General features: G+C 37.7%; 1 protein-coding gene across 2 annotated transcripts in view; it reads left to right on the forward strand.

Annotated features, from left to right (window-relative positions):
* Nucleotides 1-9472: 9472 nt before the first annotated feature.
* ING3 (inhibitor of growth family member 3) overlaps nt 9473-18393 on the forward strand; it is a 24100-nt gene continuing 15179 nt past the window's right edge. Inside the window, exons 1-5 of one of the 2 annotated variants that reach the window (XM_007459332.1) lie at nt 9610-9637; nt 9888-9959; nt 12776-12876; nt 14775-14840; nt 14972-15028. In XM_007459332.1, coding sequence (XP_007459394.1) covers nt 9610-9637; nt 9888-9959; nt 12776-12876; nt 14775-14840; nt 14972-15028 — 324 coding nt within the window. Of the gene's footprint in view, nt 9638-9887; nt 9960-12775; nt 12877-14774; nt 14841-14971; nt 15029-18393 lie in introns of both variants that reach the window. The other variant, XM_007459333.1, reaches the window with a different exon arrangement.

Below are 18393 nucleotides of genomic sequence, written 5' to 3' on the forward strand. Positions count from 1 at the left end.
TATATAGAGAAAATACAGTCACTTCTAATTCCACTATCGTTCAGAAATAACTATTGTTAACTAATTAATATAATTCAAGTCGAAATCTACATATGTCTGTAAGTGTGTATGGATCTATCCACATACACTTTTTTTTTTTACAAAAGTACTATCATATTCCACACAGTGTTTGTAACCCAATTTTTCACTTTGTTATGTATCAAGAGTGATCTCCAATATAATTAACAACACATATAGCAGAGGCTGGTCCCACCTGAGTGAGATAACTCTATCATAGATACATAATAAGGGAGACTCAGAGAGTCTAATAGGAAGGGCCTGGGTAGCCAGGGTGGTATGGGACATTCTAGTGGCTCAGAGCAGCTGCTACTTACCAACCAGTAGAAGTATTTCAATTATTTATTTTTTTAATTAAGATTTTATTTATTTCTTAGAACAGTTCACAGCAAAATTGAGGGGAAGGTACAGAGATTTCCCACATACTCCCTACCTCCACTCGTGTACAGCCATTATCAACATCCTCCACCAAAGTGGTACATTTATCACAATTGATGAATCTACATTGACACATTGTGATCACCCAAAGCCCATAGTGTAAAATATGGTTCACAACTCTTGGTGTTGTACATTCTATGGGTTTGGACAAATGCATAATTACACATATAATGACACATATCCATCATTATATTATACAGAGTATTTTCACTGCCCTAAAAATCCTCTGTGCTCCACCTATTCATCTTTCCAATCCCCCTCATAACTCCTGGTAACACCCAATCTTTCTACTGTCTCAATAGTTTTGGCTTTCCCAGAATGTCATAGTTTGAATCATACAGTATGTGTAGCCTTTGCGTATTGGCTTCTCTTAGTAATGCCTTTAAGGTTCCTCCATGGCTTGATAGCTCATTTTCATGGCTTGATAGCTCATTTCTGTTTAGCACTGAATAGTGCTCCATTTTCTGAATGTGCCACAGTTTATTAAACCATTCACCTGTTGAAAGACATCTTGGTTGCTTCCAACTTTTGGCAACTATAAATAAAACTGCTATAAGCATCCATGGGCATGTTTTTATTTGGATATAAGTGTTCAGCTCCTTTGGGTAAATACTAAGGAGCACAATTACTGGACTGTATGCTAAGAATATGTTTAGTTTTATAATAAAACACCAAACTGTCTTCCAAAGAGGCTATACGTGTACTATTTTGCATTTCCACTAGCAATAAATTAGAGTTCCTGTGGCTCAACACTCTCACCAGCACTGTGATGTCATTGTTCCAGATTCTGGCCATTTTAATAGTGGTATCTCTTTTTAATTTGCATTTTCCTGATGGCATATAATGTGAAACATCTTATCTCAATATTTTAACAACTGGTTAGGATTGTATCCGTGTAAATCAGCTGATTAGCATTACTGAATACTTATATAGTAATAAAAGTACGATATATAATGGCTGGAAAATACCTGAATCTGTGGATATTTTATCCACTACATCTTTATATTGGTCTCCAGCACTTTTTCCTTTTGCTGAATCTACACCTTCACCATTCATCAAAGAAACCATCAGTTCTCAATCAAATTTATGTTATGAATTACTCTTGCTGAATGACCTAGTAGCATCCTCAAAATTTGACCATATTAAACCACCTACCACACTGTATTTACCTAACTGTCTGCTTCTCTTACCAAGATGTACATACTGTAAAAGTGGCCATATTTTTTATTAGTGGTATTTGCTGTTCAATAAATGTTTACTAAAATGAACTGTAATAATATTCTTTCTCATGTTCTCTAGGAGTCTTACTTATTCATCAAATTAATATTTAGAACTCCAAATGATTTTTTTAAAATATAGAGCATCATGAATTACCATATTACTTTCATTTTCCCTCTGCCTACTCTTCTAGGCAAGCCTAATTAAAAGCTACTTTGGAAGTAAATCAACTTCTGAATCTGAGAATTTTTGGAAAACATTCTATTTAGAAAATTCTCGTCAGCATTCCATTCCAGTTACTTGAATGACCACTGGAATCCCATTTTCTTCACAGAGCTTAGTAGTTAGCAATCATGATAACTTCATCTTGCCCTCTCTGGTTTGAACTTGGAAACTTATGAACTTGTGCTTGATACTTATGTATTCATTCATTCAAAAATGCATTACATCTTTATTAAACTCATATTACCTTCAGATCTGTGGATCAACAGATGAATAAAACATGGTCTTTGCCCTTGAGGAATTCCAGATTAGTGGAGGAGGCAGGCTTTTAGTAGTGTAGTGAGTTTCGTAAGATACTTACGTACAGAGTGTAAGAAAGCACTGTATTGTCATATTTCCACATTCTATTTCTTCAGTGGTAGGAATACCCTAACCAAGCTGAGAAAAATGTTTTGCCCCTACTAGCAAAATAAGACTTCCTAGGCCTTAAATGATTAAAAACAAGATTTAAATAAAAATAAGAAAAAAAAACCTTGAATTTTCCAAACACTGCTTCTTGTCAATATCATAGAGCTTCTGAGTGATAAATGAGAAAAGGAAGAGGAGAATCTTTGAAGGTTTTCCAGCAATGTTAAAAGTCCTTACAGTCGCTGAAATTTTTCATGTTGTATCACAAAGAGAAGATGCTTGATAATTTATATTTACATTACCAGTCTCATGAAAATGAATGTTAGTGAGCTTTCAAAATCGAACACAAAAAATAGTTATAGACCATGATGCCATTGTGTATAAATACATTTACATTTGCCTTCTGTGAGAAGCCCGTAAGTAAGCATCTCAGTGTATCTACCACCTGGAGCAGATAATTTTCTTAGTATACTCCTCTTAATAATTTAAGAAAATTATTTTCAAAAATAATCATTACATGACATAAATAATGATAATGGCCAGAAAAGATATTCAGACAGTATACATTCTTTTATTGAACTTCATTATATAATCATGCTTGTAATGAATAATTAATTTTACAGTGAAAAGGAAAAAAGTAATGGATTAATCCCTTTTAATTACATTTAAGCAATTTTTGAAAAGGGAAAATATATTGGCATGTTGCAGTAATAAAAAAAACTACATTAAAATGTAATAGCAATTAAATATCAAATGAGAAAACTAACAATTTTTAAAGAATACATTTCAATTTTGAAGATATTATTTAAATTTAGGAATATGTTTCATGTATGAGCTAAAATTTGCATTTAACAAACAAATATATTACCCCAGCAGTTCATAGACAGTTTCACTGTTTTAAATTTAAAATACAAGTTAAAGCTCCAAGTGATCATATAGAATTACATAATTGAAATAACTCAAGTTCTGTGTCTTTGTCTTTACAAATCAGCATGCTTTCAATGTTTATTTCCAACCCACTATTTAACAGGAATATGTGGTGCCAGTTATTAAAATTCAATCATAATTTCAGAGGTTGTTTAGAACTTAGACCAACAAAATATTTTTTTAGGGAGAAATATTTTATCACTGACACTGTTTAGAATCACTGGCACATTGTGACAATAAAAGCAGACTGTGAGGATTATTTTTAATCATCTAAAGACAATGCTCCCTCTTATTTGCCTGCTCCCATTGTAATGCCCTTAGAATAGCACTTACTGGACCATTTACCTAACGGTACTGTCACTTCTACAAATAATACTGTTTCATGATTACACTTCTGTGCCAGGCACTGGGCTAGGTACTCATACGTTACTCCTTTGGACCTTGCCACAATCTAACAGGGCAAAGTACCCTTCCTTATTCTTATTTCAAAGGTGAAGAAACAGTCTTAGGGATATTGAGCAACTTGGTTCCGGTCATATGAGCAAGTAACGGTGTTCAAACGTAGGTCTGTCTGACTGAAAAGCCCTACTATACCCAATACTGCTTCCATTTATTCATGCAAAAAGTAGGAATTGAGTGCCTTTGCAAGCTGGGAATAGCGCAGTGCATAAGAAACAGACCCTGTCAGCAAAGGGTTCTAAGATTAGTCAAGCACCTCACTTTCCGCAAAGGTGGCCACTCTCCTATGTCTATCACCCGAGATTAGTTTTACCTATTCAGAAACTTCACCTCCATGAGTATGAGTCATAGAGTATGTCGCCTTTAGTGTCTCCATTTTTTTCCTGTTCTCTCTGGAACTCCTAGCAACAGGCTTTCAAACTTCAAGACCAACCCTCAAATTTTTCTCTTTTCTCACTCTTTTTCTTGTTTGTTCTACTTTCTGTATTGATTTCATTAATCATGACATCCGAAACTTGCATTTTTAGAATCCCCCTATTTATTCTATCTGCTACAGTCTCTGAGTCTTCATTTTCTTAAGTGATTTGTTACATTTGAGCGTGAGCTCATTTCCAGCAGAAGTTCCTCTTCTTTGTGTCCTAGTCTGAGGAGCAACCCTAACGGGTATTAGTGTATTTGTCTCCATATAAGCTCTCTCCTGTTTCACTGGGCCTGACCAATGTTTACTACCTTGTTAAAGGTCCCTGCGCCTTGTAAGGAGTCTGAATTTGGACTCTACACTCATGCATGGGTGCAGGTCTGGGGTCTAAATTCCTCTGGGTTGCCTTTTCACTTACGATTCTAGGTAGATGGTTGGCAAGCTTCTTTGCTGTTTTCCCAGTTTCACAGAAGGAGCAGTCCTCTGAGATTACTGGCTTTTTGCAAGATGGTTAGCTTTAGCTCCCTACAAATCTATGACCTCAGGCTTGCCTTTAAAAAATGATTAAAGAAGACAATTTAGGTGATACAAAAAATAAGTTATTTAACACTTCATGATGTGGACCGTCTCCATTTGGAGAACTGCAAAATGGGTTTCCCACCACCTTAAGACAATAATCTCTAGTTCTTTCAACTCCAATTCTTACTCACTGTTCTGACTTTGAGTTTACTCTTCTTTTCTGGCACCTGACAGTTTCAAGCTTTTTTATTGTATTTATCCAGAATTTCCATTTGTCTTGGGGGAATGGTCTTGTGACAGCTTCAGAGCCAGTTATCCATCATTCTTCTCAATATTGTCCCCCTCCCATGTGCTGAACCTCCAGAGAGCCATCCCCTCTGCAAAGTCTCCTTAACTCTCCTCACACTAGTCACTTGCTGTCTTTTTCCTCTCTTCTCTTCTCCAGGTTCTCCCATCAAAAACACCCAGGAACCAGGTCAGGAAAGTAGAACCTTCCTTAAAGCCATCTTTTTAGTTGAGTATTGAGAGTGGAAAAGGCTGGAAACTTCCATTGATATACAAAGTAAGACTATTATCCTACTGCTTATAACTGATCTATTAAGTGACTCAATGAATTTTAAAAATGTAAAATTAGGTCATGTAAAGACAGCATTTTACTCTTTCTTCCCATATTATATCCCTGTCAGGGAGGATATATTGCTTGGCACAAAGTTAAGAAAATATTTCATTTCAAAGTTTCACTCTTGTGGCCTCTCCCGTTGCGGAGCACAGGCTCCGGACATGCAGGCTCAGCGGCCATGGCTCACGGGCCCAGCCACTCCGCTGCATGTGGGATCTTTGCGGACCGGGGCACGAACCCGCATCCCCTGCATTGGCAGGCGGACTCTCAACCACTGCGCCACCAGGGAAGCCCTCAAAATTTTACTAGCAAGTTTTCAAGATGATAGTTTTCTTTGCAAGATAGGGACATAGCAGAACCTTAAGACACAGGCAAAGGTTCCCCTGAGGTTATGCTATATGAAGGATTTAAATTTTCCTTTCTCTTGGACTCCTGGTAAGAGTCATATTTTGCATCCGCTTTGAATCTCTTCCCTATATTCTAATTCCCTCTACTTAGCCTTCATGCAGTACTCTTATATAGCCTTACACGAACCACTTCTCTAAATTTGGTATGACAGTGGCAGTATAACAGCCGAGTTCTAGGTGGTCCAGCTTCAAAATAAGCAGGGATACAAGGCAAAGTTAACAGTAGCACAAAGGAGCATATCTGCAATATGGATAACTTACAAAGAGTCTTAACACTATTAATGATGATGATAATGGAAGCTGACATTTATTGTATCATAACATTTATCAGGCATTAACCTAACTGCTTTGCTTGGATGACATTATTTCAAGCTAACACTCCTATAATTTAGTTACTATTTAGCTACCATTGCTATTTTAGTTTACAGATCAGGAAACAGAGGCACAGAGTGTTAAAATAACTTTCTCAAGGTCATAAAACTCATGTTAGATAAAGTGACAGAGAAGGGGAAAAAAAGGCAAGGAAAAAACCAGAGCGTCTCTGGGGTATCTGAGCAACAGGAGCCTGTGGACCACCTATTTACTGTGCTGGAATTAATGCAATTCTGCCACCCTGACTTCAGTTTTCAAATTTCTTCATTCCCAATTTCAAATCCTAAGAGAATGCAACTAATAGGCCCAGCTTTGGTCTGTCCCTGGTAAGTTAATGAGCTCTGATTAACTAGCACAGTAATGTAATACAGGTATAGTCATCCCTATATATTAGGAGCATTGCCTAGAAATGCAGTAGTGGTTGTAAGTGGGCAACTACTCCAAGTGGTATCTACTATATGACCTAATGATGTAAGAAGCTATCACATGTGTGTACATATACAATTTTCTGCAGCTGATACATGGTCTAAAAATAAGAATTACATTCACTACAAACTCTTGGGTGTAAGATAGGCTCAAGGATGTACTGTACAGCATGAGGAATATAGCCAATATTTTGTAATAATTGTAAATGGAAAGTAACCTTTAAAACTGTATAAAATTTTTTGAAATATCAAATCATTATATTGTACACCTGAAACTAATATGTTTTATGTCAATTATACCTCAACAAAAAAGAAACAAAAAAACAACAGAATTATTGATACATTCATTAATTAAAATATATAGAGTGTAGGTTTTATTATTTTTTAGTTTTCAGGAGTATATATGTATATTGACTGAATTGGGAACCATATATTATCTCTTTTTCCTTAATATGGAAAACTCCCTGAAGAAGCTCGGTTTACACTGAAATGATGGATTTCTATTTCTATTTCTATTTTTTCTATTTCTGACAGCATTCCCCCTCTGGATGAACCACCTGCTGAAAACAACAAAAAATGAAGAGTTAAAAAAAAAATCAAATACATTGATGAACTGGTAGGAAATGAAGAAATTCTCACAGGGAAAAAAAAGGAAGGAAGGAAGAAAAATGAGAATATCCTGAGAAATAACTGAGGCCCAAGTGGGCTTCATACCTGTCTTGACCTTGGAACCCAGGAAGAAAAAGTCTCCCCTGAGAATCTATAACAAGCCACTTGGATTTGAGGCCCAAATTCAATCTATCCGTGCAATCCAATAAACCTCAAGTGGAGAATTTAATCTGGTACTAGGATTGATGGTGCCTCCAAGCAACTTGCAGAAGCAAATTCTAAAAATCTCTAGGAAAACTCAGTTTTAACTCTGGCCTCAAAGAATTCCCAGTTACAACCCCAGAAACACAAGTGCAGAGTCCAAAATAACAACCCACAAGGAAACAGGCACCATGCACAAAAGTTAGAAGAAACAGCAAACAGCACAAAAAACCAATAAAATTTTCAGTATTGGATTTAACAGAGTATAGACTATGTTTAATTTGTATAAGAAATTAGAAATTGCTCAAAAAGAGAAGCAAATAGAACTCCTAAAATTAAAAAGTATTTGAAAAATTTGAGATGGACCATATAAAAGAAAGACTAAGTGAAATGGAGTTTAAAGTGAGAAAACTTTATTGATATCATATAGATGTTCTAAGAAATAATGGAGAAAAATAAGAAATTAGCAACTCTAAAGAGATAATGGGGCTTCCCTGGTGGCGCAGTGCTTGAGAGTCCGCCTGCCGATGCAGGAGACGCGGGTTCGTGCCCCGTTTCGGGAAGATCCCACATGCCGCGGAGCGGCTGGGCCCGTGAGCCATGGCCGCTGAGCCTGCGCGTCCGGAGCCTGTGCTCCGCAAATGGGAGAGGCCACAACAGTGAGAGGCCCGCATAACGCAAGGAAAAAAAAAAAAAAAAAAAAAAAAAAAAGAGATAATGGCTGAGAATTTTCTACAATTGTTGCAGGGCATTATTCCTTATATAGAAATCCTCTCAAATCTTAAGCATTGTTAAAAAAAATTATTTTAAGGAAAGAAAGAGGGAGGAAAGGAAGGAATTCATACTTAGATTCATCACTGTGAATTGCAAAAATATCAAAGAGATCTTAAAAGCAGCCAGAAGAAGAAAGGGAGGGAGGAAATAAGACAATGCACTAGATTTTAGATAAAAGTACAGAAAATAAACTAGGTAATTCTTATTAGGATTGAGGTACGTTTCCTTTGATATTCATCAATATGACAGGTAAGTATCCTGATTAAGAGCTGTGAAAAAGTCTTGAGTACAAGAAAAAGTAAAGGAGGGAGAAAGGATAAAGTGTTTCAAAAGTAAAGGAGGGAGAAAGGATAAAGTGTTACATAAAGTGTTTCAACTCCAATCTGAAAAACATAAACAGAACATTAAATTATGAACTAAAGACACATTTCCCTGAAAAAAAAAAGTTAAGACAGTTGTAAAATAATAATACCCAATCTCTACTGAGTGCAAACGTTTGAAAGAAAAAGGAAACAAACTGAGCAGTGAAAGTCTAAATATAGCACGGCTGAACAAATGCTGGGAGTAGTCGAAAGATAAAAAAAAAAAAAAAAAAAAGACAGCTCCCGGGACTACAGACGTCTAATACAGGCTTTTTACTCAACGTTATCTAGTTATTGCTAAGATAGCCCATTAGATAGTAAGGTTTCATCCGTTATTTCTGCTTGCTCACGTTTTTTCTGGTGCAGGTACATGTATAGATCAATTACATTAGAATGAAGACGAGACGGACCGCAAAATAGACTGTATAAGAAGCTATTGAGAAATATTTGTTCACCTTTTAATAAGGGAAATACATATTTACTCCATATTCTGAGTGTAAACTATTTTAGTTAGATGGCAGCCAATCTATCGTCCCATTTACATCTTTAGGAGTGGATACGGAAGATAAATTCCAGCAATGAGCTCTGTTTTAAACAATCCCAATTGCCCGAACTTTGTTGATAATTCTAGCGTTAGAACGTTTGCCGTCTGCCTAGCACTACTTGAACTCCATGACTCACAAACGCCGGGACGTGGAATCACAGCAGTAAAAAACAGGTGAAAACTTGTTCCTAGTTGTGTTCTGCAGGCGCATACAACTCCCGTCATTCCCCGTGTAAATATCAACAAATAAACAGAGGCACCGCATTTCAGATTCTGTTGCGCACCGTTCGCAACGGCGCTTGGTTTTTGTAGTTTCCACGTGGAGGACTGCCAGCGTGTTCAAGTTTGCTGGGGAGGTGCTAAAACTACACTTCCCACAAAGACGCGGAGGCGGACTCCGGTCGGCCTACGTCATTGCTTCAGCCAGCCAATGACCGCTCCGGGCGGCGATGAGGCAAGCGCTGTCAGGAGCCAAAGTGGTTTTTTTTTTTTCTTTTTTTTTTTTTTCCGCCGAAGCCGAGCGGGCGCTGCTAGCGGAGGCGCCATATTGGAAGGGACAAAACTCCGGCGACAGCGAGTGACACAAATAAACCCTTGGACCCCCTTGCTCCCCCTGCTCTAAGGGCCGCGATGTTGTACCTAGAGGACTATCTGGAAAGTGAGTGGGCGGCACTGGCGGGCCTTACTTGGGGACCTGCGGATGGGCGAGGGCGGGAGTGGACGGGCTGGCGGGCTGGCGGGAGGGAGGGGGAGGCGGGGGATGTTTCTTTCTCACGGTAACTGGCAGCCTCGCTGTGGGCTGCCGGCTCCCTCGACCCCCCCCCGACGCACGCACGCACGTACGTAGCGACGTATGCGCGTACTTTCGCCGTTGGCCCCGCCCCTCTGACGGACTCTCCCTTTGACAGTGATTGAGCAGTTACCGATGGACCTGCGGGACCGCTTCACCGAGATGCGCGAGATGGACCTGCAGGTGCAGAGTAAGTCGGCGCGTTTGCCCTTGTTCGCTGCGCGCGTTCAGTGCCAGACGTACTTGCCATCGACACCAGCGACTCTGCTCTTTGGCTCTCCTCCGGCTCACTCGCTAGTACAGAAGGAGTTGTCCAAAAGAACCGGCAATGCCAAATCTTGCCTCTTCTGTCTCCCACGCTAATTTTCTCCTGGCTTTTACAAGAGAAGGTGGCATTAGAGCACGTGTGCTCCTTTCTCGAATTTGTGACTGTGCAATAAAAGTTTCTATACCTTCGTTGAGAATGTAGATATGTTTTAGTGCACGTCGGCATACATGTTGCGAAGATTTTGACTTGAGACTTCATGTATAGAACATAGATTTCAGCATTTATATTTTTGTTGAAGTTCATGCTAATCAAAATTCAAGAGCGGACAACACATAGAAGCACAGGTTATATGTAGTTCTTTAGAGACCCTGGTGAACTTGGAATGTCACATTTGAAAAGTTACACATTAAAGGATACATTCTCAACTGTCAACAATATGGTAGTTTCTCAGTCAAAGTAAGAAAGTAAATAAAATTTTACTGTAAAGCTTCTTGTCTGCTGTAATAAAAATTTTGACTTTTCTTCTTTCAGTTATAGCTTGGTAGTCCGGAGACGTGTTCCCCAAAATAACCTTGCTCTTTCATAGAACAGTAATTTATTTGATCTTTTTTTTTCTGTGAAGTTTCTTTAAAGAGTTCATGATTCAGAGAGGGTAAACAATAAATACCTTTGGAGATAACAAGGTAAATACTTAAGAGCAAAATTTCGAAACAAGAAAACAGTGCCGAGTACCAAATGTATGTCCATCATGCTCTGAAAGAACCTCACACACCTTCCCCCTTTGTGAAATGAATATAACATAGCTGTTCCAACTATCTTGTAGAGATACTATATTAAAAATTTTAAATGTGAAATATACGATACATAATTAAAATGTATAGTCAAGTGTACTTTGTTGGCTTTGTGTCACTCCTTTTGTTTGGAGAAATGTAAGTACTCCTTAATTGTTTGAATAATATTAATGGCTGGCCTTCATAGGGATGAAGATGTTCTGTATCTGTATCTGCAGATGTTTCTTGATCCCATGTGTACCAGCTATGTTTGGAGTATACATAGAATTAGGATTGAGATAAGTTTCTTGTGCTGACAGGTTTTCTTCTTAGAAAAGTGGGGGTGGGGGAAGATCTGGGTTTGGGGGTATGATAGGGAAGAAAGGAGTATCATGGAAAGCGATCAGAAAACAGAACATTCCAGAGTGCGGGAGTCTTGAGGTAGCTAAGAACCTGCCCCCCCGCCCCTGCTTCTCTGCCCCACCATGCCACACACACTTCCATACCCAGTGTTCATGAATATTCTTTTCTTAGCCTCCTGTCGGTTTTATGTGGTGCATAATACAAGGTGATACATCATGGAAATCACCTTCTTCTGTTCAGTGGATTGCAGTGTGGAAGTCTGAATTGTGTGTTGTTTCTCCAGCTTGCTCACGAAATTCATTTTAACTTTAATGTAGTTGAAATGCTAAATATTTGCTAAAGTAGTGTTTTCTACAGGATTGAACGTCGATTTTATCATCAGACAGATCTGAGTTCATTTTAGGGCTTTACTAACTTATTCATTGGCCTTGACCACATTGCCACTTCTGAGGGATTTTTATTGTCTTGCGGATTAAAAGAAATACAGATAAGTTAGAAAGTTTAGTACCTGATACAAGTGGGCATTCAGTAAAGGGAAGTTGTTATTTTATACTTTATCATTACAAATGTTAAATCCTCTAGCAATTTGGACTTGATAATGTAAGTTAGAGGTTTTTTTAAACTTGCATTTTTTACAATAATTAGAATTATCTAAAGTGAATAGGTATTATGGATTAATAAAAGCTATCTCTTTGTCAAATAAGTTAGGAAATGCACTATTATGCACTGCAGATCTCCAAAACAGTATAGTAAAACAGTTTTCTTCAATTTACATAGCAACAAAATCCCTTTTATTTATTTTTCCTTTTTTAGCAGACATAGAATGAATTGACTATTCTTGGCACACACTTCAGGAAAAACTTATCTAGAACAAATAATAATGTGCGTTAAGTGAATAAATGATTGTACCTACCACGTTCAGTCATGATATGAGATGATGGGGTGCTTAATGATATATAGCAAGAGGTTGAAACCTTTTTTCTTTTTTTTTTTTTGCGGTATGCGGGCCTCTCACTGTTGTGGCCTCTCCCGTTGTGGAGCACAGGCTCCGGACGCGCAGGCTCAGCAGCCATGGCTCACGGGCCCAGCCGCTCCGCGGCATGTGGGATCTTCCCGGACCGGGGCACGAACCCGCGTCCCCTGCATCGGCAGGTGGACTCTCAACCACTGCGCCACCAGGGAAGCCCGGTTGAAACCTTTTTATCACATTTTCTTATTGAAATAAATGTGAGGATTATCAAGTGGTGGTTTCAATAAGAAATCGTGTTTCAGCATATTTGGCTGACTTTATACTGTTAGTTTTTGACCCCAAACCTGTACTATTCAACAACTGGTATAGAATCTATCTACATTGTTGACTACTTTGACTATTGGAAAAAGTTTAGAAGTAACAACAAAAATAAATTGTCAGTAGGGAAAATTGTAGCTTTTTTTTTTACTAAGGTAATTAAGGCACCATGTATTTACATTATTAAAACATGTGACATATTTAAGTTACCAAGTAAAACAGTGTATGTGGTCAAATATTTTTTTCTTTCTTCACATCAAAGCATGTATATACAGTATATGAGTTTGGTCATCTAAATATGAAATGTTATGTCCTAGATGCAATGGATCAGCTAGAACAAAGAGTCAGTGAATTCTTCATGAATGCAAAGAAAAATAAACCGGAGTGGAGAGAAGAGCAAATGGCATCCATTAAAAAGGTATGTTCAACACTCTGGATGATTTATCTGTGAATTTTTGAGACCCTCTGAGGAAGATATTTTAAAATTAAATAGTTTGCGGGATATCAAAATGAGGGAAAGTTATCAATAGCTCTTTAGAGTTTAAACATGACTTATCAAGTTAAAAATCATGTAGTAAATGTTAGAGCTTCAGGTATAGGAATTTATTTTATATATAAATGTGTTTATTTATTTTTGGCTGTGATGGGTCTTCGTTGCTGCACGCGGGCTTTCTGTAGTTGCGGCGAGCCAGGGCTATCTTCGTTGCGGTGTGTGGGCTTCTCATTGCAATGGCTTCTCTCATTGTGGAGCACGGGCTCTTGGCACACGGGCGTCAGTAGTTGTGGCTCGCGGGCTCTAGAGCGCAGACTCAGTAGTTGTGGCATAGGGGCCCAGTTGCTCCGCGGCATGTGGGATCTTCCCGGACTAGGACTCGAACCCGTGTCCCCCACACCACTGCGCCACCAAGGAAGTCCCAGGAATTTTTAATCATTGAAGCATCTTGGTAATTTAGAAAATTATTTCAATAATTAGTGACTCATTAGAGAGTCACAAAACCATTTAAAAAGTACATTTTTTCCTTTAATTTGTTTTGTTGTAGTTACAGGTAATTAAAGTTGCCTTGTCTTTAAATGTGTATTGTCTTCCAATTTGGGCCACAGACTGGGGTGAAAATTAGCAACCTTGAAGCATATTTTATATATTGCTAGGTACCTAGGTTGGTGGAATCATAGAAGAACAGAATCCTAAGAATTGAAACGATCCTTAAAAAGTATTTAGTTTAAAACTCTTAATTTGTACATCAGTTGGTCCTAGAAATATAGAATTCTTTGAGTTTTTGTTAGTTTTATAGTACTCAGAGCTCTCTTCCAGTTTAGAATGGGTATCAGCTCTCCCCTCAAGGTTTGCTTTAAAGGTGTGATTTAGTTTATTTGGGGATACGGTTGGAAGAACTACTCACAAGCCCTCAGTTTGGTCATGACTGTGCCATTTGACTATGTGACATGGGACAGGTCCTTTAATACCTCTGAGTAATAATGGCTCCCTTACCCCCAACCTTCATAGAATTGTTCAAGAATCAACTGAGAAAGAAATTTGAAAGCTAGTTGTATTGTTTATTTTACCACATGGGGGGAATGTTATTTCTGTTAGGAGCAAAAACTTCAGAATCTTTTATAGAATTAGTCCTGACATGGAGGATATCTGGAGGCCCAGGTGTGTGTGGGTATAGACTTCACATATATGTATCCTAAAGTCATTCATCATCCCTTTATCCTATTAGGTTTTTGGTGTAGCACAGCTTGGATATACCCTAAAAGTCTGATACTTAATGGAACTTCACAGAATTTTTAAAAAATAATTTGCTTTGTACGGGGGAGAAATCTAAAGTATTGGTTGATTTTATGAATTGATACCTAGCTTAAAATGAGAATTATAGAACAGTTGGAAACAACGGACATGCAGGTCAGAATCATTTCAATAGTTGCTTTTATAACAACTTTTAAAAATGGATAGCATAAATACTCTTTACAAATTAGATAAGTCTTACATCTTAAATAACATTTATTTTTGAAGAAAAAGAACTATTCATTGGCTCACATAACTTGTACTAGTATAGAGGCTAGATTTGGATGATATTTATTTTTTATTTATATCTTTTCTAGGAATTCTGAACATCTTTCTTTAATCCTTGGCTGTTGTCTAAAATTTCTAATCTTACCCCGTTCCCACCCTATCCCTAACTGGATTTTTATTGCTAATGTATAATGACTGACAGTGATAACAAGCTATGATAATGAAAAATGCAGTTATATGTCCTGCATACACATATTTTTAAATTATTAATTTATTCTTGAAACCCGAATGTTTTTATTCAGGATTACTATAAAGCTTTGGAGGATGCAGACGAGAAGGTACAGTTGGCAAACCAGATATATGACTTGGTAAGTAAAATTAATGTGCATGCTATGCCGTATTTGAATTATGGATTATGTTTTAAAGGGTGTTGGCTTATATGTAATAGGAAGAACAGACTAAACTGAATTATTGCTCTCTTGATCCCATTTAATTTCAGAGTTCAGTGTCTACTTTTTGGTTTCTTTGTGGAAGAGAGCCAGAGAGTCCACAGTCAGTAGGTCAAGAACCTTATATTTTAGCCACATCTACATTGCTGTAAGATTGTAGCTGATGTTAGGCTTTTTTTGTTTTTTTTTAACAAAAATTGGTGTTTATTATACTAGTCCTTATCTTCTTAAGGGGGCGTGCTTACTTGCCTGATAAATCATCTTGAGATTGTTTCTGTGGCAAAATACACGTAAGAGTACTATGTTGATAGTTCTTGGTAGTCTGATTAAAATGAAGAAGAGACTTATTTCAATCTGTGTTAATGGATAGCACTCAGCTGTCCATTAAGTGACGTCAGTAGATAGCGCTCAACAACTGGCACAGGTGGCAAAACTGGGAAACATGATTAAATGACTTTAAAAACAGGGTTTTTTACAGTAGCAGCAGCACTTCTTAAAGATTGAAATCACCAAGAAGACAGATATATGCAATATTTCTCAAATTGGTATTATTATGTTTTTTTAACATAAAGCATCTTCTCCCAAAGTATATACTTTAGGAAATACTCATTTCTGATTCTCTCTCAAAGCAAGTTAAAACTGAAGACAAATGCTCACTTTTGATTAACTTTAGCATATGGATTCATACCTTATTTTTGTAGCCTTGTGTGGGTACAGTTTTATTACTGAACAGATACGTGTTAATATAAATGTCATTGGTGAGCATGACACAGGTAAAAGGTGCATATCCCATTTGGTATACATCGTGAATGCTATACTAAACTAGAAAAGTTTGTCATGTAAAACCACAGAAGATGCTTAATTGTTTTTATATAGTGAAAATATTTTAATGGATATAAAGACCTAGACTCTTTTGCTCATACAGTTAGTCTGAAAACAGTTTCATAAAAGATACTGACTAAATAAGGGTAGAGTGGGCTGGTGGCTTGATTTACTATGGAACGAAAACCAAAAAAAGTTCTTAATTGTTTTGGTCTTGAATTAGGTCTATAAACATAGAGAAAGACATTTATATTTGAATCCAGGACTAATTTGTTTAGTAACATTCTTTCTCATGTGTAGTGACTAGGTGTCAATCTTTATTTAGAAACTACCTGCTTTTTAAATCATATAGCTCTTTGGTTCCAATCTTTTGTTTATATTTTATTTTACTACTTTTTACACCTTTATTAAAAGTACTTCATGGGCTTCCCTGGTGGTGCAGTGGTTGAGAGTCCGCCTGCCGATGCAGGGGACGCGGGTTCGTGTCCCTGTCCGGGAAGATCCCACATGCCGCAGAGTGGCTTGGCCCGTGGGCCACGGCCACTGAGCTTGCGCGTCCGGAGCCTGTGCTCCGCAACGGGAGAGGCCACAACAGTGAGAGGCCCGCATACTGCAAAGAAAAAAAAAAAAAAGTACTTCATGCATTTAGAAAAAATATATATAACAAATATATGCTTTTTAAATGTGTGTGTGTGTCTATCTCTTGTTTACAAACCACACTGTTCATCCACTCTGTACTTGGTGTAATGGAGTTTTATGTGGGTACAATGGAGGAATGAAGAGTAAATGCTATAAATGCTCCTGTCCTCAAGGCGTCTGTTAACTAGTTGGGAAGACATGCCCACAGAGACATGCCCATAAGTAAAATGAAGAGCCTGTATAGAAACATATTAACAAATAAAGATTAATACAGTTGTGTGTTAAGGGGATCTGGTAAAAGACTGACCTAAGTCAAGCAGAGTTACTGTTGATTTCTTAGAGGGTATGAGATGAGTTTTGAACAGAATTTATTCAGAGCCTCGGGGGCCTGGATTCAGGTATTGTATTGAGGGGAAAGCATTTCACTCAGAGGTAATGGATAAACACAGAATGAAAATAAAAATTAGTAAATTCTTTGAGGGAGATAGGTTATTTAGGCTAGAGATTGAAGGAATAACAGGTGATGTATTAAATTTAATACAATGTAATGAATGTAATAAAAAGCAAGGACCCATAATGGATTCTTGCAGACGTGAGTTCAGCTACTTCACTGACAGTAAGACTTTGGAAAAGTTATTTAATCCTGGAACCTCAGTTTCCGTATCTGTAAAATAGCAGTATTAATTTGTGCCTTAAAGGAAGATTTGAATCAATCTCTCTCTCTCTCTTTTTCGACAGAGATATAGAGACAAATATAGATACATCTATATACATATGTCTATATCTGTCTCTGTATATCTCTTATCTATATCTGCACGCGCACACACACACACACACACACACACACACACACACACACACCTCGTAGCTTGGCAGATAGTAGGCACTTGCTCTTTAAAAAAACTCACTTCATCTCATTTCTCTAACAAATTTTCTACTTTCCTGAAGCCACTGCTTCCCTTTCAGCTCTGCCAAGTTAAACCTGTTTTTTTTTTCCCATAGTCCCCCATTATTTATTTCGAAGACTGCCTTTTGTCTTTTCTCTACTCTTTCCTATCTCTGTCCCTTTCTTTCCCTCCCCTTTTCTTTTTGTTACCCCCCCCCACTTCTTCCTTTTTAAGTACTCCATTGCTATTCCAGGTGACCACGATATCCTTAATATAAAATCTATTCTTCTTGAGACTTTATGTTAATTTATTATCTTCCCACCTTTGTGGCCTTTCTCAGTCTCCTTGGGTATCACTCAGAGCCGTTGCTGTTCTGAAGGGTTCTGTCTTTGACCTGCATTGTTTCTTACTCTGTTCAGTGGTTCCCATGTAAAGGTAGTTTTCTTCTCATCTTCAGCCCCAACTCCAGAGGCTGATGAGACCAAATGCCACACAGTAAAGCATTGTTGTGATGCCGGTTTTAGCCCCTCCCCGCCACACTCACCACCCAAGCTGAGAAACATTTCTCCGTTACTTTTCCATGTGTATGCTTAGTTTTAGCAATTATGCAATAATTATTCTTCAAGCTCAAACTTCTCCTCTGAGTCTGTTCTTATCTGAGAATTCCTAGGCCCTGGAACTCATTGTATTAAGACTTAAGTCTTCTCGTTTTACTTCTTTCACTAGCATCACTTTTCATGAATAAATAATTGTTAAAATGTTAAAATCAATTATGCACCCTCATTAAATTCCTATAACATTTAACAGGTGAGAGCTTAGAAGGCCCTGTGCTTCAGAGGTGAATAGATAGGATATAGTGTAAGCGTAAAAATACAGTAATTTTTATTTATAGATCCTTTACCCAGTAAACAATGGTACTTGTATTTATACAGTTCTACCTAGTGGGAGAGTATAACTTGCACTCATACAGCAAATATTTATAGATCTCCAACTATGCGTGGTCACTGGTGCTGGATGGGCAGTAATGATACAGACAGGCAATGAATATAGGCAAACTAGATTATTGGAGATTTTGGTAAGTGCTGTGAAGGAAGTAAACATTGTGGAAAGAGGGGGAAAGAGCG

The sequence above is a fragment of the Lipotes vexillifer genome, unplaced genomic scaffold, assembly GCF_000442215.2.
Source record: "Lipotes vexillifer unplaced genomic scaffold, Lipotes_vexillifer_v1.1 scaffold116, whole genome shotgun sequence".
NCBI lineage: Eukaryota > Metazoa > Chordata > Mammalia > Artiodactyla > Lipotidae > Lipotes > Lipotes vexillifer.